The sequence below is a fragment of the Aptenodytes patagonicus genome, chromosome 2 (assembly GCF_965638725.1).
Source record: "Aptenodytes patagonicus chromosome 2, bAptPat1.pri.cur, whole genome shotgun sequence".
Taxonomy (NCBI): Eukaryota; Metazoa; Chordata; class Aves; order Sphenisciformes; family Spheniscidae; genus Aptenodytes; species Aptenodytes patagonicus.
Genome location: NC_134950.1, coordinates 131,888,075 through 131,915,232, shown reverse-complemented (window position 1 = coordinate 131,915,232; position 27,158 = coordinate 131,888,075). Strand labels below are relative to the sequence as shown.

General features: G+C 39.1%; 1 protein-coding gene across 6 annotated transcripts in view; it reads right to left on the bottom strand.

Annotated features, from left to right (window-relative positions):
* The window catches only part of TBC1D5 (TBC1 domain family member 5), a 338,077-nt gene that overhangs the window by 16,384 nt on the left and 294,535 nt on the right, over window positions 1–27,158 (bottom strand). For all 6 annotated transcript variants that reach the window (XM_076331221.1, XM_076331219.1, XM_076331224.1 and 3 more), the window contains one exon: window positions 12,957–13,056. In XM_076331221.1, the coding sequence (XP_076187336.1) occupies window positions 12,957–13,056 (100 nt within the window). The remainder of the gene's footprint in view (window positions 1–12,956; window positions 13,057–27,158) is intronic.

The following is a 27,158-nucleotide window of genomic DNA, read 5'->3' as shown; positions in this document are numbered from 1 at the left end:
CAGTAAGGGGGGAACTGAGTGTATTACTTCACACCTCCTTATTTTTCCAAAAAAGGAAAGCAAAAAAATCCCAAGGTTCCCATAGATGTCAAGGCACAGTCAACTCTCTGGACTCATATTCCAGTCCTTTTGTGTGATCGTTTTTATGAAATCAGGGTTTACAGAAAATACTTCCAACATTTCCTGCACAGTATAACAGCGATAGCAAGACTGCTTTTTCACTAACATTAGAGAGCTGGAAGGATGGACTGGGAATTTAGTTTCTGATAATCAATTTTTCTCTCTTGTCACAACAAATACTTCTTTCCTACCTGAACTTGATTGGACTTTGAGCAGGAAAACATGCTCTCTCCTTAAAATTAGACAGAAAATCTAGAACTTAACAGTGGTTTGTGGCCTTTCTAGAAAGACTACACTGTATGGCATAGTGATATTGCAGTTTAATAATGCAGCTCAGGATGTTTCCAAATACTGCATTTTCTTTCCAGCATTAAAAATACAAATGAGAGGAGTTAAATTTCCTTCTCAAACAATAGAGTTTGTGATCTAAGTGTTTATGAAGGCAACACCACTAAGAAACCTAACTTTCATTTATCTATCTCATTGTGAATGTCAACTCTTATTGTAACAATTACGCATTATATTAAAAGCATCACTCAGCAACATTTGAGTGTTAAAGAATTTAAGGATCTTAAAAATCTGAAGTATTAAATTCTTCGTGAAGTACTGCATTCTTTAAAACATTTATTTTAATATAAATTATGTATTTATATAGTATATACTTCTAATTCATGCATCGTGTGGAGCACCAACACTTTATCAACATTTAATGTGTGGTAATGCTTGTGACATCAGAGAAATATGTGGTAAAAAGTCACCAACCATCAACTTACAGCAATGCACAGAAGCGCAGACGTACAGAAAATGAGGTTGGTAGGGTCATGAAGTAATTTTGTCCATTCCTTGCTCAAAGACAAGATCAACTCTTAACTATGAACTCTAATTTACACATGATAAGCAAATCATGCTTAACGTATACCTTATGTCTGCATCAGTGCCAAGGTGTACCGGGACAAGAGTGTATTCCCAGTCATCCTGAGCTTTCAAAGAGAATATAAAAGAGTACAGACACTGTGCCTCCCATGGCAGGTGGTCAGAGCATGCTCCTCCTATCCAGAGCTAATTTTTTTGGAGAAATTTTGGCCCTGATGGTGGTGATAGACTGTACCATCCCACACTCCTTACATGAATGTACAGTGCTGATCATTGCTAAGACAAACAACATCTGTGTAGTAGCTATGGTTTCATGTGCTCCATATTCCCCCATCTGCATTCTGCTCACTAAAACTCTTTACCCGCGACTGTGAACACCTTCTAGGACCACCAGCCTCTGAGCATCTCCAAGCAACATATTTTTATTAAAGTTCAAAGCAAGTTTTTTCCTCTCTCTCCTCCTGCAGAATTGCTCTCTTCCTGTTGCTGTTCACATTCACTAGAAATAGAAAAATTACTCTGGTGTGAAGTGACAAGCAAATGAGAATTTGTTCTGCAAAAGTGACAAACTTAATAGCCATAAGAAATTGAAACCTTTCCTAAGGGGAAACGATACATTTTCACTTCCTTACAATCGAAACACTTGCTTCATACTGCAATAGATTGCAGACATTACACCTTAAAATTGCTATGGTTGTGTAAAAGACAGTTCTTGTAGATCATGTAGAGCTTTCGAAGATGTAAGGTTTTCTACTCCTTGTATGGCTGAACTCATTAAAACTGTTTCTGATTTTACAAGCAGAATGATTTACTCAAATACCATTGTGGTAAATGCTACATAAAAACCTGGACAGATTGAGAGTTTTGAAAGCAAACATCCATAAATGCCTGAAATCCCATTTAAAACATTCTTAAGGGATTTTCTGTGATGCATGTCATATATAGAATAAATGACAACAAACTGTGAAAGCCGTTTTTAAAGCTTTCTATGAGATCATTTTCTCCAGTATAGAATTGTGATGTTATCTCAACCTGTGTTAATGAATACTTCAGAATATATCACTATGTATTTTCCTTTAATTGATCATTGTTTAGTGTTTTCCTTATCTGTATGAAAAACACTGTTGCAGTTTTTAGTTTCTACTGGGCTGTCAACCTAATTGCTTAGGGTGAGGACCTATGGAAACAATTAAGCATATAAATTATCTCATTCCAGTTAGCTTTAGTGTTTGACCTGTGTGGAGAAACTCATGTGATGTTAAAGCATTATGCATCTGGTTATTTCTGTAAGAGAAGTATACCCTGTTGCATTTTATGCTCTTTTCCACTATAAAGACTTTATTATAAAAGGCTACTGCTGCCTACTTTATTCTTGAAAGATGGAGGGTCAAAGAATGTACATTAACTCCTCAGACAACTTCTACATTTTGAATCAGGTACATCAACATTAAATTGTTTAAATATTCACCTGGTTAATTGATATTTAACCATAACTGAATAACTTGTACTGAGGGTGTGCGTTGATTTTAGTCTGTGCAAATTTTGTCTATGTAAATAGCAATATACTGGACAATTATCAGTTAAAGTAATTGCATGCAAGAGGTTAGTTTACATTTCTCAATTAAAAAACATCCACACTTTGCTGTGCTATAAAGCTGGTGAAATTGTGCTGCCATTCAGAAAAAAAGGATGTTGCAATTTATTTCAGATTAAAATCTACAGAGTACCCATGATTTAAGTCTTGGATAGTTTTGGTTTCTTCTGAGATGAACTGAACATCAATGAAGACAATTGATACTGATGCAGGAGATAATACATACATGCAATACACGTTACTAACGTAATTATTGTGACTGCTGCTCAGTAAATAGTATATTTCCTACAGCTATTCTAACCTGGAAGAAAAGCTAAAGCATCGAAACTAAAGACTACTCTTTATTAGGAAGGAATACGCTGTTTGAAACAAGCTCTTTCAATTTTCAAGTAGCATACACAAAGAAATTACGGATCCTGACTACAACTATAGGACTTTTCAGTTCTCTTTAAGGATAGAGGTTTTGATATAGCAAAGACACTTACTTGAAGTGCCTTCTCCAGGAGGCAGGGAAGAAGGAGTGGGGGTGATTTATAAACCTCACTGTATCATCCTAACTATTTTGTGTTAATTACTCACAGGTACTGTACAATTTTTTTTTTTTAAATTTTTTGAGACTTCTATGATTACCCTGTGTTTATTCCTTCATTTAAGAAATCTCAGTCTATTAACTATATTCTTTCTGTTAATTACAAACTTTTATTTCTAACCTATGGCATTTCTGTAATAGAAGAACATATTAGTGTCAAACGTGCCATGAGGAGATGGGGCAGTACTCCTAAAATCAGTGTTATGCTATTAAAGACTTTTGAAGTATCCACAGAGTGTATTTGGGTTTTGCGTAAGATGACTGCAATTTCTCTTTTATTGCCTGAGAAGTTGGATGTCAGAAATGAATGAATTTGCTTAGTAGAAGAGATTGTAATTTACGCTAGCTTTGACTTAAACTAAAACTACTACTACTACTACTACTACTACTACTACTACTACTAAAAAGATACTGTGAGCCCTGAGACATATTTGTACCACTTATTCAGAAGTCCTTAGGAGTGGATTACTGACAGTAGTGCTGGATTTGTGCCAGGATTATAACTGAAAAGCAAGTCAACCCAAGCTGTGAAGTGTGGTTGCATTCACATTAATAAAAATAATTAGAAACACATGTTGAAGGAAAGCCATTTTCCTCTGTTTGCCTTAATTTTGTTCCCTGCACTTTTGAATGCCTTGTGCAGTTTTGATAAATGTACTGATTTTCTGTTTGCTACCTCTGTACAGTTTTGAGTCATGCTGCTGCTCTGTTCTGAAGGTGGGGACTTTGCCCTGTCACCCGGTCCATCTACTTACTGCAGTCCTCTTCAGTGAAAACAGTTGTCTGGGATCATTCAAGTAACTTTGTGCCCTTCCTCTAAAGATGACATGTATTCTGAACATGAAAGGCTGAACAAAGTGTGAAGAGCAAAAGAAACGTATCATATATGCCCCTGCTCACCTGGTTGGTTACAATATAGCTATAATGATTTAAATTAAAGGTAGATCTTGAAGAATATAATAATAAGCAAAACAGTAACTATGGTAAGGTTCAGCTATAGAATCATAGAATCATAGAATCATTGAGGTTGGAAAAGACCTCTAAGATCATCGAGTCCAACCATCAACCCAACACCACCATGCCCACTAAACCATGTCCCTAAGCGCCTCATCTACTCGTCTTTTAAATACCTCCAGGGATGGGGACTCCACCACTTCCCTGGGCAGCCTGTTCCAATGTTTCACCACTCTTTCAGTAAAGAAATTTTTCCTTACATCCAATCTAAACCTCCCCTGCCGCAACTTGAGGCCATTTCCTCTCACATAATAATACCAAAGATCTTTACGGAAATAATGGGGAAAGTAACAACTCAGTCATGCCAAAATTTAGCTTCTGCCAAGGTTTTATTCTTCTAAAGCTGACATCAGAAGAGAAATCACTGCCTAAGAGATGCTGGGAAGGAAAGGATGGATTGTCAGCAGCCATCAGCAGCAGGGAGATGTTCACCCCACAAATGGAAGAAAGCAAGAAGCTGATGGAAGTAAGCACTGTGACAGGAATTTGCTGAAACTTGCAGAGAGAGGTGTTCATTTAGGTAATGATGGGGTGCATAAGCTTCATCATTTTAATATCCTTTTCCTTCAGACTGCCAGGATGAAAGGGTTTGTAGGTGCCTACCACAGCCGGACTTTCAGGATTGGCACAGTTGTTGTAGAAAGACAGTAGCTCTCTCTCAGCTGAACTGTGTGTTTTTGACCTTAAGAGTTACCCTCAAGGGACAAAGAGGTGGTTTAAATTCATGGGGCATGAAGAATTACACTTTTATTCTTCCTACATGTATATATAGCATGACCAGAAGCAAGAGTCTGAAAGTTATGCTATATAACAAATATTTGTTTTCCAGTAACCATTCCTGTATTCAGTTTAATAAATTTGTTAATGTTCTTTATTTATAAGCTGTTTTTATAGGTTATTTTACATCATTATTCTTTAACCAAAGGGGCAATCCCCTTAGACTCAGGGGGCTGTGTTTGATGTGGCCTTTTTTACTTATAGCATTTCTAATCACACTGGGTTTATAAACTATGGATTATTTTATTTATGTCCCATGCATAAGAGAACTCATTTAATGCACTTACTACCTCAGCAAATGATAAAGTATTTCAATTCAACCCAGGGCAGCAGAATAATTTCCATTTCATTTTATCCTTACAAAAATGTCATAACCTTTCATCTCATCACATGACACATAAACCAAGAATTCAGTACTGTCTTGCATACATTTTACAAGTACTGCATGCAGATCTATATTGGGCAATATATCAGCCCCTAAATAATGAGCAACTAAGTCAACTTTCTCCTCTCCCTCCCCCACTGCAAATGATCTTTATAATGAAATGCATCCTTGTAACAATTGCATTCACTGTTACAGGAGGGATGGAAGAAGTCAGTCTAATTAAGCCTTTAAAGGTGCTATTTATTTCACACAATAACTAAAATTATACTAGCAACTATATCCTGTAAGTTTTTATTCCCGTATTTTTGTATTTTTCCTTCCTTGCTCATGGTGCTTGCAATAATCACAGTGAAAAGGTGGCTTTGAACTGTGTTTAATGAGTCTTCTACATAATATTTGTCTGGGAGATGTCAGGCAGCATAAGTGTAAGTGAATCTCACAACTGCCAGCGTTGCCTGATGGCTGCGGCAGGGACATGTCCTGTGATCCCATCCAAAGAGCTCTCAAAAGACTAGCTTTCATTTTTCTGTTACCATGATGCCATAACTTCTGGGCATTTTGTAAATATGTACGGTTATCTACAGGCTACCTATGAAAGCCGAGAGCTGGCGTGTCATTTCAGTGGCAGAATGCCGGTGGTGTTTAGAAGAATGGGGGATAAAAATGTCATCTTTCCACATCCCTTCCATAATCCACACGGGAGGGGCAGAGATGTACTGGAATACTGGTGAAGGACATAGCAAGATATTACAGATAGCAGAAGTCATGTTAGAAAATGCACCGTAAGGACAACCCAACCAGCCCTGTACGGGTAGCTCAGAGAAGGATTTATTTGCTTTGGCTTAGCGGAGCCAGCATGCTTAAGCATAAACTTACTAGATGCGGGTCAGAGCCGAGAGGTTTTTGTGATGTTGCCTCCAAGACAAGAAGTGATTTAAAAACCAGGATATTGAGCAACGTATTTCTGAGACCCACCTGAATGTCTCTTTAGCAGCTGGCTCAAGTTTAGCAGTATCAGTATGAAGATGAAGTTAATAAAACCAGGCAGACTTATGTTTCTTCCGTATAATTGGCTACCTTTGCACATATTTCTGCCGTGATGTGCAGAACCCTGCGAGCTAACTTTTCGCAGAGCTGGTATGAGTCTGCAGGGCTTATTAGCTGAGGATCTATGCTGTGAGAAAGCACCTAAATTGCTTCTGAATCTCAGCTAGCTGGGGAAGCAACCTTCTGCATTTCCATAGTGCTGCCCTTAAGCAAAAGCAAGTGTGGAATGACCTTAGTTTCTCTACTTTCATAACCTGATAAATTGCCCATCAAAAAAGAATAGTTTCTATATAAAGATCCCCATATCCAAGTTAATACTGAACCAATGTTCCTTTAAATTGCCTCTTGTGAAAAGGACTTCCTGTACTACATGTGTAATTATTTGGTAAACTTTCACATACTTGGAGGTCTGAAACTATGTCTGTTGGAAACAAATGGTAGGTTCTTCTGTCTCAGAGAACAGTGATGGATTGGTTCCTGTCCCTTATAAACAGACATTTTAAAATTCAGCACTTTTCTCTCTGGAACAAAACTGGTAAGCTCATAAACATCCCTCACAATCTCTCATATTAGTACTTGCCTATGAAGGACTGATACTTCTCCAGGGTTTTGATTTACTTTCTGTTAAGAGGCTGTGCTTTAATCCTGGGCCAGTGCTGACATGCTCCAAACCCTACAGATACTAGAACAGCAGACTGTGTCAGAAGGCAGTGTCATTAACCGGTGTCACTTGAACTGCCATTTAACAGCACTGTGTTGGCTTGAGCCTGGAACGTAATGAAGCTTTGCTCTTTGAGACCCTCCAGATTGACTTCGTGTTGAACTAACTCCTCAAACTCAGTTCCATGCCAAATGTGAAGGACAAGTGAGGAGCCTTCCAGCAGATACAGCGGGGCGCTCTGAGTGATGTTTGGGTGCATGTCTCTTAAACAAATTATTTATGATCTGCTCTAAGACATCAGACAGAGGTCACATTTACCAGGGAAAATCTTCTTCTGAATGCACTTGCTAGCTTGATGCTTTTCTTTCCACATAGCAAAGAAAGGACGAAACAATCAAAATTCTTCAAAATGTAAATAACATTATGACAGGTTATAATATTGTAATACTTAACTGGTATATTACGGCTTTCTGAATCATTGAGCCTTGAGGTATTTATGTGCACTAACAAAAAAGTACCTCACAGAAAGAAAAATGCTGAAGAACATTACCGTATTACTGAATGCACCAGGGACAATATTATTTCCTGAAAAAGGCCAGTGTATGTGAAAAAGTAACATCAAGAAAATGTATCTGTGATGATGCTGGGGCAGTAATAGCTATGGCAACTATACTTTTTCACTATCAGCTGAGTAAAATTCTGCATTTATATTGCGAACAAAGCCGCAGGACAGGCTTACAAGATTGGATGTATCTTCATTTCAGTAATGGAAAAATTGAACACAGGATTATTTTTTTTTTAAAGCTATGAGAAGCTTGTGAAAAAGGGTGGGAACAGAAGTAAAATCTGCTTCCCTGTCTGGCCATTTTACATATAAAAATTTCAACATTTGTCCTTGGAGGCGTTAAAAGGCATTCCACCTTAGTTCTTCAGTGGTTAAAGGAGAGGGGGAAGAAAAGTAAAGCTCTTTCTGATGCATAGCCCTAAGAAGGAGACAAAGATCACAGAATGACTTTCCTCCATTTTCAGAATCAAAAACCTATTTCTAATTTCTACACATAGTGCTAAGTAGTAATATTTCAGAACCATCATTCATTCCCATGGTAACATCCTCTGATATTACAAGCAGTTAATTATGTCATTGCTGTGTGGTACACTGTGTGGTTTATTTATGGAAGGAGATAAACATTTAATGAAAGCATCTTTGAATATATGAACAAACTAAAAACTGCCGTTCTATCCCTCTGGTCTTTCCTCGTGCTCTGTGCAAAGAAAATGCGGTACTAGCAGGGATCTGCTGAAACCTATAGAAATACAATGCTCTTGGTAAAGAAATGTAATATCATTATATGGCAAAGAGGAATATTCTGCCTGAGATTTTAACTAAACAAAATTATTTTCTAAAAAGACATCATATAAAAATATACTTGGTATAATTGGATTTGATATAAATCTATTATAAATTACTAGGGATTCAAAACAGAATAGATGACTTCATGGTTATTTTGATAATTTCTGAGCTACAACACATGACATCTCTGTCATGAAGTAAATGCCCCTGACTGTCATCAGGATCCCCCTTGTAAGGGAAAGAACCTGAGGAGAGACGGCCAAAAAATTCTGAATTGTTTCACTGGAAAACGCAAAAAGAACATTCTATAATTGTTTGACATTCGAATTTATAGTGCCAATTAAATAATTCTGTGGTGAATGGTCACTAGATATGCATTTTTATAAGCTTGAATTAATATTGTTTTGTTAAAAAGTGACCTGCAAATATAATGCAGTCAATACAGGAAAAAGAATATTGGTTGAGTAATAAAGTCTGAAAAAAACTGTTTAAAATGTCAATCTAAAAAAATGTGGGTTCTTTAAAAATAAGAACCTTAAACTTTATGAAATTTAAAAGGCAGGCCTTAGACTAAAAAATGGACTTGTTGATAATTCTTAAAAATGTTGTCTAACTCTTTGTTAAAGGAATTAGTTCTGGAAGGCTCCTCAAATTTTATATATCCGTATGTTTTTATCAATAATTTAGACAACTATTAAATGTATGATGGCTAAGTCTGCAGTTAGAGTGGTAGAAGAAAACAGAGTCATTGCAGAGTTACCTGAATTATTCAGCTAAAAAGTTGAATGACAAGAAATGAATTTTAATATAATCAAATGGAAGGAACACACACGGAAATAAACATTTCCTGATTATTCCTACAGGATAAAATCCTCTGTTTAGAAAGGTGTGATTCACCAAATTTTAAAGGTCATAATGGATTATCACCTCAACCTATCACTGTATGAAAGAGCACTAATATGATGCTGCATTAAAAATGTTTAAAAAGAGGAATGCCACATAAGAGTAGAGAGATGACCTTCCTTTTGCTAAGTAACCACTTTGCTGAGCCCATTGCTGGTACAGCATATCCTGATCTGATTAACCCACTTCAAAAGGCATATGAAACCCCTGAAGAATTGAAAGGAAGACCACAAAAATGATCGGGTCTAAAAAGCAAGCCATATAAAATGAATCTTAAAGTGTCTTACCTAGCAAAGACACTGTTGAGAGATTACTTAATCACTTGCGTATAGGTAAGTTAAATGAGGATTTTCAACCTTGTTATCAAGAATGCTACAAGAGCCAAAAGCTGGGTGATGAAGTCAGAAAAATTCAGCCTCACAGGAAGAAGTAATATCCTTGAAATTAAATGTCCTGACAGACTACAAGAGGAGTGATATAACTCATCATTATCTGCTCTGCGGTTTCTGAAATGAAGCAATTTTCATGGGTAAGAGACACCTGGGGGAGAATCAGACCAGGTGCCGTAGCAGCCCCTGCTAACTTTTCCCTTAACCCAGAAATGACCAGATATGCTCTGAGTTTTATTTTGCTGCCACTCCCTGAAGCCCTGAGCAGTGGATGGACACTGGAGATAATCCTCAGAGGGTGTTCTGTGATACTACAGAGAATCCATGTTCTTGGACAGCCTGCTGGCATGTGCTGCTCAGACCACTGGGATGAATGTGATGGACAGATTTCAGGTCAGAAGGAATTTTGCACAGGTCAGACCAGCAAGAATCCTGGTGGTTTTTTTCCTGTCTTCCCATGGATCATCTGCTGGCTGATTTGGGGATACCTAATCTCATCAGTTTGCTACAAGTGCAGAAGCTGTGAAGGTTGGTGGTATCTCAGCCTCTCTTGTGCTCTGTTTATTGCGCGTAACTTAATCTCTATAGGATTTAAATGCATTAGTGTAACCCAAATTTACAAAGTTAATAGCCCATGATGTTGATAAGACGTGCGGGAATACTGTGAAGAAGTGCAGGGAGTGGGACTTCGAAGAAACTAGGCTGGAAGGCTCTGAGAGCACTGCAGGGGTGCCACGATGCACCCAGTGCACCCCTGCAGCCAAAGCTGTATAGGGGGTGGCTTCCCTTGTCCTGTGAGGGTAACAAATGGCTCCACGACGCTCTCAGGAGACTACTGGCTCCGAATGTTTTTGTTTCTAATATATTTGGGAGTAAGAGTTTAACACCTGGATATTATCACAAATCTTTTGCTCTCATTTCATGGATCCAGTGCCGAAAACCAGGCTACTTCAAGTATCTTTGGTTTTATTCTGATCTCTAGTCTAGAGCAGTTGCTGGGGAGATGCTTGTACTTGAACTGATATCTCTGCTAAACACTCCTAGCCTTCTTTCCTAAGGGAAAGAAACTTCAGCTTTTCTTCTTGACACAGTAATCTCTCCCCCATCATTTCAGTAGCTAATAATTTATCCCTTGCACTTGCTGCTAGTCTCATCATTGCTCATGTACCCTCACAGAAGCAATACATCAGACTAAAGCTGTTGGGGTTAGAGGTTTACACTTGGCTTTTGAAGGCTGTGATTCCAAAGTTTCAAATAACACAGTATTTATAGATTTTCCTAGGTTCATAATGGTGGCTATTAAAACGCTCACATAAAAGAAAATGAAAATACAAGTATAATACGGCTTTCACATCTGATTTTTTTGACCTGGCAAACTTAGGTATCATATACTTAGTTCTACCCACTGAAATATTCAACTTTAATTTATTTTGCTTAGATGTTGCAGGCTATAAATAAACCTTAAAATTATTGCAGTTGTGCCCTGGTTTCCCTGATTTCTTAACAGTGCTTTTTCACGTAACTAAATATACTAACTTTTGGAGTTCAGTTCAAAGCAGTTTAAAAATGCTGCTTTTATCAAAGCATAGCAAAGCATATTTACACCTGAATTGATTGAAGCTTTTTGTTTACTTTCTCTGATTTGTCTTGGCAATGTAAGTCGAATTTTAGATTGGAGTCTTTGCTGATTCTGTTCCCAATATCTTACTGTATTTCTCCTGGTCTGAGCCAAATATTACAAACTAGCCAGCCTACAGTAACACATTTTTACATACTGAAGGTGATCAGCATAGATTGTGAAGATGCTCCATTTAATGAAAGCATATGAATTTTATACAACTATCACTGCACACATCAAGTATCATTCTGGGACTGTTGAACTGCCAACGGGTTTAAGAATCATAGAATCATAGAATCATTAAGGTTGGAAAAGACCTCTAAGATCATCAAGTCCAACCATCGACCCAACACCACCATGCCCACTAAACCATGTCCCTAAGCGCCTCATCTACTCGTCTTTTCAATACCTCCAGGGATGGGGACTCAACCACTTCCCTGGGCAGCCTGGTCCAATGTTTAACCACTCTTTCAGTAAAGACATTTTTCCTCACGTCCAATCTAAACCTCCCCTGGCGCAACTTGAGGCCATTTCCTCTCATCCTATCGCTAGTTACTTGGGAGAAGAGACCGACACCCACCTCGCTACAACCTCCTTTCAGGTAGTTGTAGAGAGCGATGAGGTCTCCCCTCAGCCTCCTTTTCTGCAGGCTAAACAACCCCAGTTCCCTCAGCCGCTCCTCATCAGACTTGTTCTCCAGACCCCTCACCTGCCTCGTTGCCCTTCCCTGGACATGCTCCAGCACCTCAACGTCCTTCTTGTAGTGAGGGGCCCAAAACTGAACACAGTATTCGAGGTGCGGCCTCACCAGTGCCGAGTACAGGGGCACGATCACTTCCCTACTCCTGCTGGCCACACTAGTTCTGATACAGGCCAGGATGCCATTGGCCTTCTTGGCCGCCTGGGCACACTGCCGGGTCATGTTCAGCTGGCTGTCAACCAGCACCCCCAGGTCCTTCTCTGCCAGGCAGCTTTCCAGCCACTCTTCCCCAAGCCTGTAGCGCTGCATGGGGTTGTTGTGGCCGAAGTGCAGGACCCGGCACTTGGCCTTGTTGAATCTCATACAGTTGGCCTGGGCCCATCGATCCAGCCTGTCCAGGTCCCTCTGCAGAGCCTTCCTACCCTCGCACAGATCAACACTCCCGCCCAACTTGGTGTCGTCTGCAAACTTACTGAGGGTGCACTCGATCCCCTCATCCAGATCATCGATAAAGATATTGAACAAGACCGGCCCCAGTACTGAGCCCTGGGGAACACCGCTCGTGACCGGCCGCCAACTGGATGTAACTCCATTCACCACAACTCTCTGGTGTAAGCTCACGTGCTGTGAGCTCCAGCATGTCTCTTACAATACAAGAAGTCTTAGGATCAGATGAAGGGCACCTGTGCTGAAATGCCTCTACTTTTTTTTTAGCATTATCAGTGGCTATCATATTCCCAAGTTTAAAAGTATGACAGTATAAAGATACAGTGGTTGGCAGCATCTGATAGAACAACTGGGTACATCAATTCAATCTTCTTCATGGCTTATAAAATAATATGCACTGTACTACATAAATATTATTTTAGTTCTAATACAAACATGAAAAGAGCCTTCGCAAAGATTTACAGGTTAATACAGGGTACTGCACTTACCAAGATGTGTGTTCATCATCTTCGCACAATATTTGCACATGGCTTCCAAGTCATTTAGTTGTCCTTGTAGGAATGAAATCTGGGCCTCCAATTCCTCCTCCTACAATTAAGAGATTATTAGCATTAAATAAAACCAACTTTTTATAATACACAGTAAAAGTGGTAAGCTAACCCTTGACATGCTTAGACATCTTCTAATTTTTCCTATTCCTTTGTTCTTGAGAAAATTTTGGAAATAAAGAGAATCACCTTCCAACTCTATTTATTAAAAGAATTTTAAATTCTTTTGTCATTTCATAGAAATAGGGTTTGGTTTTAATATTTCAGTGTTTATTAATACTACTTTTTTTCCTTCTAAAGAGTCAAATAAAAATCTGTCTACATTGATCCAAGAAAGGTTAACAATTCATATTTCTTTTACAGATTAGCTACCTGGTTTTGCTTGTGCAAACACAGTACCACAGCAATGGCTGAAAAAACTCATTTCTGGCAGAGTAATTTCCACAGCAATTCCTTTGAAACCTCAGAAAAATTCCTCTTCTTTTATTTCAAGGCATATATTTCATGAGACCTCATGCCATACCTCAAGGATGTATTACTGCCACATATTTTGGCATATTTATTTGTGTAACACATTGTGCTCTATCTGTATAAAAAAACCTGCGCTTCTATGCTCAGCCAACTGCACTTCCACACAGTCTTATGTAATATTTAGGTGAAAACTATTTTCAACTCACATACTATAAAGCAGTTACTTTAAATTATCAAGTTATGTTTAATAAATATGCATCAAGTGTAATTTAAAAAAAGATTCTTGATTTTAAGGCCTAGGAGAAGCATTATTATCTAGCCACATGCCCTGTCTAAGCAATGGGAGCTATCTCAGCTAAGAATTTCTCTTTGAACTCCTTTCTTGGCAAGTTTACAAATGCATCCAGTCTTGACTTTAAAGACCATACTGCAGAGAAAGTTCACCACTCCTTGGAAAAATTCCTTCAAAGCTTAGTCACAAACAGTATTAAGCAGTTTTTTGTTTGTTTAAGTATGCAATTGAATTCAAGATATTAAGATAAAGGCAAAGTAACTTTCTAGCCTCCTGTTTTTCTTAGGAGTTTTGCAGTTTTATCACACTTTTGTTTGATGGAGATTGCTGAACATTAGAGTGTGAATTACATTTCAAATGAAAAAAATCCAAAACTGATCAGCAAGAATAAAGAGATTGATTTAAAGGTACAAGTGATCTTATTCTCCATCAGAAACTGTGTCAGAGCCAAGCACAGGAAACTTTGCACTAATATAGCATATATCCAAAAGCAATTGATAAATAAAAAGAAACTTAACAGTAGCATTTTGCAAGATCTAGCAATATCACTTTTTACACTACACACTTTTTCCTCACAGTTACAATCTACAGACATAAAACATTTTTTCTTTGCTATTTCCTTATACTAACACACTCTCACCTTATTTTACTCAACCTCATACTTTGACCACTTAAGCCTCAAAGGGATTGATTATATATTGCCAATTTATAGTTGCTGAAAGAGTAACCTCATTCAGAGTCTGAAGTTCTGTCACAGCCCATACAAGCGTATCTGCATTGATATTTCTATTTAAGCAATGTCCCTGCAGAAGACCTTTTCCTAGTACATACAGCTAGCGACTGCAAGAAATAATCTACCATAAATTTTAATTTGCCACTGCACTGCAAGGGCAGCTGTAAGATAGGGAAAGGAGACCATATTTCAGTATTTTACTATAAAATAAGATAATCAAATTCTAAAATCATTACCCAGTAATTGAAACCCTGTTTATCTCCTACAAGGGAATAACTTCTGGTAATAAATATTTCCATGTTTCCCAGACTATTTTTTCTTAGTCATGGATGAGAACCGCAGTAAATTGATCTTAAAATGCTTTTGGACAGCTCTATCTACTTGAGCAGATTCTAAAACTAACCTTTTCAACTGTACAACACTACCTCTTCATTTGGCAAGTGAAACTGGTGCTGAGTAAACTACATCCACTGTTCTTTCACCTTGTTAGGATCCAGCATGGGGAGCAGAAACATTCAGCGGACCCAGCACTCACAAAGGAGGGTACTGTGGCCAGGAACTCACAGACAGTGCAAGAGGTTTCCTGCCAAGTGGGAAATCTTGCACAAGGCTGAGTGAACGCACCTGGAGTTCCTGACTTATCTGGCACCGTCAGGAAGGGCGTCAAGAAGCGCTGCCAGCGGGATGTGCAAAGAAGCAAGACAGTTAACTTGGCATTTGACACACAACAGACCCGGATGTGCTATCTGCGTAAGACGACAACACCCAAATGGTGATGACTTCCTACAAGACATAACCCCTGCCCCGGCTGTCACCGGCAGTGCTGTGGCAACCTCTGTGCAGATGGACCCCTGAGGGTGACCTCCCTGGAGGGAGGTTTGCTCTGTTGTAGTTGCCACAGCAGCAGGTGAGGAGCTGCAAAAGGCAAGTGTGTTTTATTGCATCAGGGGTGACAAACAGGTGATTGACAGGATCTTTCAAGGTGTAAAAGCTTATGCAACAGACAGGGAAGGTACAACCGAGGCAAGACGCAGTGGGAAGAAGACATGCACTCCTAAGAGGGTGGAAACTGGAAGCTTGTGACTTCTGGCAGCAGGAGGGCTGTCCAGTGGTGCAGGGCCCAGGCAGCAGCGGCGAAGAACAAGCTCCCTCAGAGGAAGAATCCAGGTTGGACACCGTATCAGAGTGCTACCAAGAGAAAGTGATGAGTGACAGTGAGTGGCTGGTGACTCTCTTCCAGCCAGACTCATCAACTAGGGAGGTTTCTTGCTTGCACGGAGCCTCAATTTGTGGTGTTGCCGAAAGACTGTTTGGGGTCGCCTAATGTTCTTTTTTCTGCCTATTCATGCATACACCAATGACGTGGTGATGTGAAACCATTTCACTTCAAAAGTGATTGTAGGGTTCCTGAGCAAGGCTGAAGGGGACAGGAATCCTGGTGGTGTTTCTCTTTAATCCTATGGCGAAAGGGAAAAGCCTGGAGAGCAGCAGATGTATCCAGTAGACCACATATGGCTACATATTTGGTGGCACTAGCTGGGCTTCAACTGTTTTGCTTGTGGCACCCAATTTGATGAGTAAAGACAACACAGAGAATAGGTCTACCTGGCAAAGAGAGGGAAGAACATCTTTGTGAACAGACTTGCTAATCTAGTGGGGAGGACTTTGTCTGTCATAGAACAGAGATCTAACCCAGAAATACATGAGGAAGCAGCACATACGGAGAAGGTATGCAGAAGGTCCACTTGGCTGAGTAAGGAGCTTCTTAACGAACTAAAATGGGAAAAGCACATATGGAGATGGAAATGGTGGAAAAGAAGAGCACATATATGGAAACAATGACAGGAAACAAAGAACAAGCACACAATTGTTGTTTGGGCACAGGAATAAAACGAGGAAGGACAAAACCCAGCTGGAGCTAAAATTAATGGAGGACATTAAAGGCTAACAAGAAGGAATTTTACAAGTACGAGAGCAGCAAAAGGAGGTTCAAAGAAAATGTAGGTCTATTATCTATCTATTATCTATTAAGTGAGACAAGATGATGATAGATGATACAGAAAAAGCTGCAGCACTCAATACCATTTCTGCCTCTCGCTTTTTAGGCAAAGTCTGCTCCCAGATCTCTGCGTGTACAGTTTGGGAAGGAGAGGGATGGCTAAGAGTTGCAGGGCAACAGGTTGGTGAATACCTGAAGAAGCAGTATGTGTTCAAATACACGGGGTCACATGGGATACACCCATGGGTGCTGAAAGAGCTGATGATGTGATTGCAACACCACTAGCTATCATCCATAAAAAATCACTGCTATTACAGGACATCCTTGATGACTGGAGAAAGCTTAATTTTACATCCATATTAAAGAAAAGTGAGAAGGAGGATCTAAGAAACTATATGATAGTTGGCCTCACCTTAGTCCTTGGAAAAATCATGGAGCATGTCCTCTTGGAATCAATTTCCAACACGTAAAGGACAAGACAATAATCAAGAAAAGTCAACAAGGATTTACCAAGAGCAAATCATGCTTGACCAATCTGGTTGCCCACTATGATGAAATGACTGGCCATGCAGATGAAGGGAGCGGAGTGAATGCAATATATTTTTACTTTAGTTAGGCTTTTGACGCTTATTTCCAAAAGCATTATCATTTACAATATGAGAAAGTATGGACTGAATGAAAGGATTGCAGGTGGGCTGAAAATTCGTCAGACCCCAAGCTCAAAGACTAGAGTCAATGGCTTGATGTCCAGTTGGTGGTTGGAAATGAGCACAGTAACCAATGGACTGCGATAAACATACTGTTCAGTATCTTCATCAACAGCCCATATGAGAAGACAGAATGTACTTTCAGAAGATTTTCAGGTGATGCAAGATCGGAAGGTGTGGCTGCCATGCTGACTGGTAGAACTTCAATTCACAAACACCATGAGACACTGGAAGCCCAGGCAAAAGAATCTTTTTTAAGGTTTCTGTTTTAGAAACTTCAATTAAGTGCAAAATTCTGCACCTGAGGAGAAAAAAACCCAATGCACCAGTGCAGACAGGGAAGGAACTTGCTACGTTTCAGGCCTGCTGAAAAGGATCTGGAGGCTACAGTGGCTGCTGAGTTGTTTATAAACTAATAAAATTCTTTTATCATGAATAATGTAAACAGTGCACTGGGCTACATTAGGAGGAATGTGGTCAGCAGATCCAGGAAAGTCATTACCCACCTCTGCTCAGTGCTTGTGAGCCCTCACCTTGAATAAAGTTTTGGGCCTCCAGTTCAAGAAGGATGTTGAGAAACTGGAGAGGGTCCAGTGCAGGGCTACTATGATGGTTACAGGTCCAGAGGACAGGCTGAGGGAGCTGGGCTTGTTTATTTTGGCAAAGAGGAGCCTAAGGAGGGTCTGCTGGGAGCCTGCAACTGCATGGAGCTACAAAGATGATGTAATAAAACTCTTCCCAGCAGTGAGAGATGATATAGAAGGGACCATGGCCCAAAATTGCCCCTTGGAAAGTTCAAATTGGTCATTAGGAAAATATTCTTCATCAGAAGAGCAGTGCAGCACTGGAAGAGGTTACTCATAGAGGTGGTAGAGTTTCTATTCAAAGTCACTGACCTGACCCAATGTTAGTGATTGTCCTGCTCCAAGTAGCAGCTTGAGCAGAGGTCTCTTCTAATCAACATTTCCAAGACTAATCTTTTCACAGTATCTTTCTAAAATTGTTCTGCAAATTATGTATGTTTTAATGTTTTGTAAAGGTAAGCAGCAACATCACAAAGCCCCTCAGAAAAAAGGATGGATTTTTTCAGTATTCTAAAGTCAAATTCTTTAGTAGTAATAGATGAAACAACTGATTTATAGCCAGCATTGTGCAGGTGCTCTCGATTCTTGTCCAGACAGTATTCACTGCGCTTTTCTCTATGTGCCAACTTTTGTGTTTCACTGTGCTGAGAAAGTGAGTAGCCTGGATACCATTTTTATTTTGTGTACAAATAGCAGTGCTGATCTGATCTCTCTTATGCATGAGCAGAGACTTATAAATTCTTTGAACAGGCCAAATGTAAGTCAAGAAAAAAACATTATGGTCTATGCTTCCTTGAGAAACCGACCTTTCAGCTGATCTGACACACACTGTACCAGAAACACGTGAACAGTGATTCAAACTCAGTCAGCCACAGCTCTCAAAGGTTAACCAGTTGACCACAAAATAAAAATCAATCATTTAAATAACTAACCAAAATAAAAAATCAGTATCAACTTACCGAACAACATGTCTTATAAAGCATATAAGCTCAATCTTTTCTAATATTGGGAGCTGCGTTATGAGGAAGAAAAACAAATCAAGCAGCAAATCAAACAAAGGAATCACTGCATCAGACATGGGAGACCAAGATGTGTGAATTTAATGATGCATTCTTGCAGAAAAACAACTTAATAATACTTTCTGAAAATTTAGTCCCAGGGTCCTCAAAAAACTTTTCCACACCTTCAACATTCCAGGTGATGTAGAGCCTTACAGATAATCAGCAACATCTTGAATTGAATACAAGAACGAAAAGGAAGTAGATTATTTGTGATGCCACATTGATTCACATTTCACTAACAATGTAAAGCAGGCTAGTATTTATGTCTCCAGTCAAAGCAAGACTCTGCTTGAGTGCCTCCATATACACATCTCCAACTCTTTTTCCTTTTTGTGGCAAGACTGAATCGGCAAAAAACTTGACTTTCATTTATGTTTCTCATATTTGTCTTTCTTCCTATCCACATCCAGAACTTTGCTTACATTGTTACATTTCCTTTTTTCTTTTGCCATGAAAACTAATTCCTTTATGATTAATTATTTGCCATTTCATTGCTATTTTTTTCCCCAATCTATACAGTTCTGGTGCTCTCCATTTGTCCAAAGCTTGCTCTTCCCTTTTTATTACTTTTCCTTTCATCTATCTTCTCACCTTTACAAAGACAGCTATGGAAATAAATTTTTTATATCCTTCCTTCTCTCCTGAGGTCATAATGAGATCAGCGATGCCTCTACCATACCCCCTTTTTCATCAAATTTTACTGTTTCAGAAAAACAGCTGTGACTAACTGAAAGCAGTCAGCACCTTCAGGAACAGATTACGGAAATTTTACAGTTTTGACATTGCAATCTTATCCTTTTACAGCTTACCACTTTACAAGCTGCAATAAGGTTTGCGGACATGGGTAAGGGCACTGGAATTTAGCATCCTACATAAGCCAAGGCCTGAAGAAATATAGTTTTGGAAGAAGCCACTCTTTCTCAACCCTGTTTTTATCAGTTTAAACAAGTTTTCTCCCAAATACATGATAGGTAACACAGAATTATAAGGGCTGGAAAACAGGGAATACGAATGCACAGTATCAGGACTGTAACATCTTTCTTTCATACTAACTTTTAGTTTTCAGTCTTACTGTTCAGGAAATGAAAGAAAAATTGTATTTTTCTCTGTTTTACTTATGTAGAAACTCAAGGAAGAGTGAACACTGTTGTCAAAGGCTTACAACAATATATGTCCAAGCACTTCAGTCATGAACACTCAGAACAGCAAAACTCCATTCATCTTAAAGCTGAATCCTTCTGAATATGAATTAACTTGGCAGCACCACCAAGTGTTAAATGTAGCAGAAATTACCTTCAAAGAGAAGAGTATTTAAAGGTATTTAAGGTGTTTAAGCAATAATTCTGCAATTAAAAACTGTGGTGGGTTGACCCTGGCTAGATGCCAGGTGCCCACCAAAGCTGCTCCTTTCACTCCCCTCCTCAGCTGGACAGGGGAGAGAAAATATAATGAAAGGCTCGTGGGTCGAGATAAGGGCAGGGAGATCACTCAGCAATTACCATCACAGGCAAAACGGACTTAACTTGGGGAAATTAGTTTAATTTTATGACCAATCAAAATCAGAGTAGGATAATGAGAAATGAAAACCAAATCTTAAAACACCTTCCCCCCACCCCTCCCTTCTTCCCAGGCTCAACTTCACTCTTGATTTTCTCTACCTCCTCCCCCCGAGCGGTGCAGGGGGACGGGGAATGGGGGTTGTGGTCAGTTCATCACACGTTGTCTCTGCCGCTTCTTCCTCCTCAGGGGGAAGACTCCTCACACTCTTCCCCTGCTCCAGAGTGGGGTCCCTCCCATGGGAGACAGTCCTCCACGAACTTCTCCAACGTGAGTCCTGCTCACGGGCTGCAGTTCTTCACGAACTGCTCCAGCATGGGTTCCTTCCATGGGGTGCAGTCCTTCAGGAACACACTGCTCCAGTGTGGGTCCCCCATGGGGTCACAAGTCCTGACAGCAAACCTGCTCCAGCATGGGCTTCCCTCTCTCCATGGGTCCACAGGTCCTGCCAGGAGCCTACTCCAGTGCGGGCTTCCCATGGGCTCACAGCCTCCTTCAGGCATTCACCTGCTCCAGCGTGGGGTCCTCCACAGGCTGCAGGTGGATATCTGCTCCACCGTGGACCTCCATGGGCTGCAGGGGGACAGCCTGCCTCACCATGGTCTTCACCACGGGCTGCAGGGGAATCTCTGCTCCGGCACCTGAAGCACCTCCTCCCCCTCCTTCTTCACTGACCTTGGTGTCTGCAGAGTTGTTTCTCTCACATATTCTCACTCCTCTCTTCAGCTGCAGTTGCACGGTTTGTTTTTCCCCCTTCTTAAATACATTATCACAGAGGCGCTACCACTGTCGCTGATGGGCTCGACCTTGGCCAGCGGTGGGTCCGTCTTGGAGCCGGCTGGCATTGGGTCTATGGGACATAGGGGAAACTTCTAGCAGCTTCTCACCTGTAGGGCCACCCCTGTAGGCCACCACTACCAAAACCTTGCCACGCAAACACAATACAAAAACATAACACAAAAAGTGACAGAATTGTGTTGGAGGAACAGTCCAGTCTTCCTTGTGTCTTGTCTGATGCTGGTCAATGATGGGTTGGGTAAAGTGTAACGAAAAAGGTATGTCATGATATAAACATGTAATGGTACTGCCCAGAATACTCTCCCAGGCTACACATATTTGCAGATCAGGGATTTCTTGAACTAGAGGTGGGTTTCTTTTGTAGTTAATAGCCTTTGGACTTTTCCTATATTAATTTGCCCAGTCACATTTTCAATTCTTTCAGCATTCATAGTAAAAGCACTAAGGAAACATCCCCTGAGCTCTTGGCAAATTGGCAGGGCAAATTAGAAAATAATTCTGATGAGGTATCGAAATATTTAGAGGAAAATAATGGGAAAAATGAGATTGATAGAAGGAAAACCTGAAGCCAGGGACTTGCTAAGGGTCTTACCAGTACTTAAGCGCTTATTCATAAAATATACACAGAGTATACCTTTTGGATATTGGTAGCATTTTACATGTCAAACAAGATTCAGATGCATGGCATAAATTGCTTTCTCATTTAATTTTATGCAAATTTCCCTAGAGTAAATAGCAGTGGTTACTGTTTCCATTTTGTGAGAATTTATTTAGTTTTAATTTTTTAATCTAACAATTAAATACAAGATTTAACCTTTTAATCTTAAACCCCTGACAGCTGAATGTTGGTTGACACCCCCATAATTTTTTTATAATCTATGCCAGCCACAGAATAGTCTACAGCGTATGCTGACATTTAAACCAGAAACCACTGTTTTTGAACAATGAATTACACACAGTAGAATTTAAAACAAAATTTTAATTTATTTAATTTACTAATTTAACTTACCTATTATTTAATTGTATCACTCATGGGCCCTCATCAGGACCAAGACCTCGCTCTGCTGGGTGCCGTACAAACATAAAGAAAAAACCCGCTTCTCTAAAGGACTTAACAGTGTAAGCCAAGAGACAACAGATGGCTGCAGACACACATATGGGAAGGACATGGAAACAATATGGCTATATTAGTCAGTCTTATAGACATGGCTTCAGCATGTTAGCAACCAAACTGTTGTCAATGGAAAGGTGGAATTTCTAGGAGAGTTTTCATAAGGCATTTGCTTTGCAGATGTTTAGAGAAAGTTCATTCTATGTGGAAGGGGCTATGAAATGATTAGATGCAAGGTCACCCAGCATATCAGAGTCAGGGATGGAATATATATTGTCACTTTTACATAGAGAATTTTGTTACTTGTGAAATGTTTGCACAAACAGGAATTATTTCAGGTATTAATATATTACCCTGGGAGGACACAAAGTTCAGATACTGCCTTCAGGTATCAATTCCTGCAGAAGTAGAGGTTATGTACTGATTTCCTGTGCTGAACCATTACCTGCCAATATTTCTGTGTCCCTGTGCTACTTGAAGCATCCCCATGCTCAATATATCTCCAAATATACCTTACTCACGTTTTGTGTTCTTTACATCTTCACAACTGCCAGTCTTTTATTATTTTGAATATACTTTCATAAATGTTAAACATTTTAAGCACAGTATTTTCAGATAAATCCTACAAACATATATTTTGTTCCTTTGGACTGCATGCACAGTGAACTTGAGTCATGTTTTTATTTTACAGCATTTTAACTCCCGCTCAGGTTTTTGTTTTACACCATTTTAACTCAGACTGCTTCTACAATCCCAGGATGGTATGAGGTAGCTTAAGTAGGAACATCTTTCTTTCCTTTTTTCTTTTATTTAAACTCTCTCTTAATTTCACTGTGTAGTGCTAGTAGGCATAGTTGCTCAGAGTAGCAAATAGAACTTTATACTTGCTGATAGTTACATACTTATTTCAGTGCTTTCCTAGATCAGAACCCTTAAAGCACAAACAGGTTCTTTGTCAGATTAATAAAGGAAATGATAGTATAGTTATCCACCTTAAAGAAGGATAAGGGGAATACAAAACCTACAGAAGCATACTTTTCTTTTTCTCTCTTTTCTCCTCCACTTTATCATTACTTTGACCTGTTGCTTTCCAACACAGAAATTTTGCTCTCTGGTAGTACTGTATGTCTCAAAATACATCAGGGGACATCAGAGTAAGCACAAACGAATTAGGTAAAAAGTAATCCTAGAAGTCTAGGTTCAAAATGCAGTGCTGTCAGAGTTAAAACATTTCAGGGCACAATGCATCCTCTTCTGCTCAAAGAAGTAAATTCAGAAGAATAATTACCTATTTTAAAACCTGAAACAGAACTGCCACTGCGTAATCTTTAGTGAACATATGTCCATGACAACCCTCTGAAAGGGGTGGGGGAATGGGACTGAGAAAAATAAGAAAATAAAATGAAGGATGAAAGGAAGGTCAACAAAATATCCATTGTGACTCCCAGAAGCCAAGCTAAATCGGGTTATGTACCAACACTGCAAAAAAAAATTATTTGGTTCAGAGGGCTCTCATTGAAAACAGGTATCAAAAACAAGAAAGGAATTTTATAATACAGATAAAAATGTTCAACTAGGATGAGACCAAGACAAATTTGCCAATAAATTAAAATGCTAGAAGGCATTCACCTGCAAAGGCACATATTTTTGGGCATTAGTGCAATCCTGACTTCCTCTGTGCGCTTTCAGTAAGAAGACAGAAAGGGATGGCATCGCACAATGCTTTCCCAAGCTATGCACAGGTAAACAGACCCAACAGATTATTGGTAAAGGATTAAAGGAATAAATAAAAATTTCAGCCTTTCTGTACTTAAAAAACCCCCATAAAACAGCGAACAAAACCCAACAAAACTGAAAGGGTTGCAACTCTGATTCAGAATAGCCAATGACCCGGGAACCCTCTCTTCCAACATTCAAATTCCTAATACTTTAGAGTTAGCATTGTTCAAGGAGACCCACACTTTTTAAATGCAAGAAAAATGATGTTTTTCTTACTCTTTTTAAATTTGAAGATGGGTGAAATATATATACATGTGTATTTTAATGCATTATGTATCTGTAGCTTTTCTGAAATATAAGAAATAAGAATTCATGGTCAGCTATTTCTCCTCTTCTTCCAAACTAGAATAACTGTTCTTCTTCCTTGCCTTCTAGTTTTATGAGGACAGCAAGGTAAAAAACATTTATTTATAATCAATATTTATTTATAATCTCCACTAAGAAGATTAGTGACTTTGAGGCAAAATATCTGTTTCATTGTGTTGATGTATAATTATCTATTTATTTGATTTATTGTCTCTTAAAACAAAGCTAAAAATATTTACATATAGTGACATATTTACATATAGCCTCAGAGGATCTCCCTAGCTCTCTGACAGATCCATTTCATTTCAATTAAAATCCTGAAAATAGCTGAAACTCTGGCTCACAGCTTCTAAACACCAGGTCCTGCTGTTGAATTTCCATCTTAAACAGTTCAAAGTCAATTTGCCAGTGTCGCGCTGTTGGAGTCGGCTTAGTTTGCCACGTCCCACCTTGCCTGGAGATGTTAGTGGCAAAGGACCATGGGCTTGGACATTTTCCAAAACAGCTCCCACTGTCGAACCTATTACTGGAACAGCTTCCAGGTGCACCAGCCTCACTGTCACAGAGCTAGAAACCAGCAATTGTGCTACTGGAGCAAGAGCAGGACTTGTTTTCATCTAACCTGTCTGTATTTTCCTCTTAAAAATACCCCACTCCTATGCTCAGATAATCTCTCCTTAGCAGGAAGATGGAGAAGGATAAACATGAATAATGGAGAAAGCTCCTGCCTAGAGACAAATAAAGTAGGGATGGAAAGAAACCTCTTTTTCAAGCAGACACAAGACAAGCAGGACTTATCTACCTGCTGCCTGCCCAAGTCCACCTGCTGGCACTGCCCTATGGGACTGCAGAGACAGTTTAAAAACAAAAACCATGAAAAGCTGGAAGATCTATGGAATGCAAAACATTTTGCATAACTGATTGTGGATGGGTAGGCACTGAACAACTGAGAAAATCAGTAGTGCTTCACTTGGTAAGGGAATAGATAAGAACAGAAAGAGCTGTAGGGTAATAGAAATTATCCCTTTGAACAGAAATGCTGATAAAAGGTTTCTCTCAGTGCTGCTGTTGACATCGATGACTTAATCATATTGGAATATTTATTCATAAACAATAACACTGAGATATTAATTTAGATGGTATGACTGTAAGTATTTTGGAAATAAACAAACACATACGCGAATGAGAATCCCATTTCCTCCATTGTGTTTCAGTATCACATCTGACGGGCTTTCTGCCTATGTGGTACACACATGGCTGGCCTTTAAGACTGCATAAGCCCACTACGGCAAATGTAAGAGAAATGTGAGCAGAGGAAAAAACCCACCATTTTATGATTTTAGAGCTCTCTGAAACAATGCGGTAAGTATTCTTGAATGCATATGGATATGGATATGGAATGATTAATATATAGATATTCTGCAATGAATAAAGTTCATGCTCCACGCTTCAATAGTATATTACTAAAGTATTTGGTTGAATGTTATTGAAATGGTTGATTAGGTGTGATGTACTTATGTAATTATGCTTCTTAATTTTGCTGCCTGAATAAGCATTTTAATATACACACAGTCCTTTATGAAGGACTCTCAAAGCATACCCTTTTTTAAACTCACACTCAGTTAAAATTTTTTTAAGCATCAGTCGCAAAAAAGTTTCACTAACCCCTTCTCTGTTCAGTATGTTCAAATACATACTCTGGATGTATTTGACCTTTGATATGATTCCTAACATGACTGGGGATGCAGACCAGAGCAGGATCTTATTATTTAGGGCTTTTAGAATCTCTGATTACATTGTTCAGAGTTTAAGGAGGGTAAAACTTAAGTATAGCGATTATGCAGGGACTGTAAACATACACCATTTATACTACTTTGTTAAAAGAACAGGAACACAAGTTTTGTTGTTTTTATAGGGAATGATTTGATTTAACCAAACACAGACAAAAATAAGAATCAAGCTATTAAACACATACCTAAAATTTATTTCAGTGGGAAAAAAAATCTCCCAAACACAGAAACCCTTTCCGCTCAAAAAAAACCCCAACTAAGACAATAGTCTTATTTAGAGATATGTTTCTCATTCATGTCCATGTTTTTGTTGGGAGTTCAGTACGGGTCTCTCAGCTCTTCACAGAAATGGACAGTAATTTTGTGGTGTTATCCTGAAAGACCAGGATGAAGGGATGAGATTTCCACTGAAAAGGAAAAAAGGGAAGCTCAAACCACAAACATAGATCCTCAGATGTATTCTCCTTTGCCACGGGGATGCTGAAACATTAACTTCATGATTAATGTATGGAAAGAGGATGCACAGGGAAGGTCCTGTACCTCCTGCTGGTAACATGATTGCTGTGGAATGAAGGATCACACTTCTTGGCTCCTAAGTCTCTTTGATCCTTTTGTAAACATTACTGACAGTCTCATTCATTCATGATTTTGGTATTTTTTAAATTCTTCCTGACAGTTTTAAAGGGCTGCCCAATAATTTTAAAAGTTCTTATTGCCTTCTTTCAAATTATATCATTCTAATTTCCTTCTGCGCAGAAGTTACTGGCAAGTATAATTCAGCTGCACGTATCTGAATCTCCTGTACCAGAGAAAGACAACATTTTACACTGACATTTTTAAAATCTTCCAAATGGCCCCACAGATCTGTTCTGTATACATGTTTATTGCTCATAATATGACAGAAAAAGCACTGCAGAGCCACTTGGGTTTTTATTCATCTTTTTTTCTAAGCAA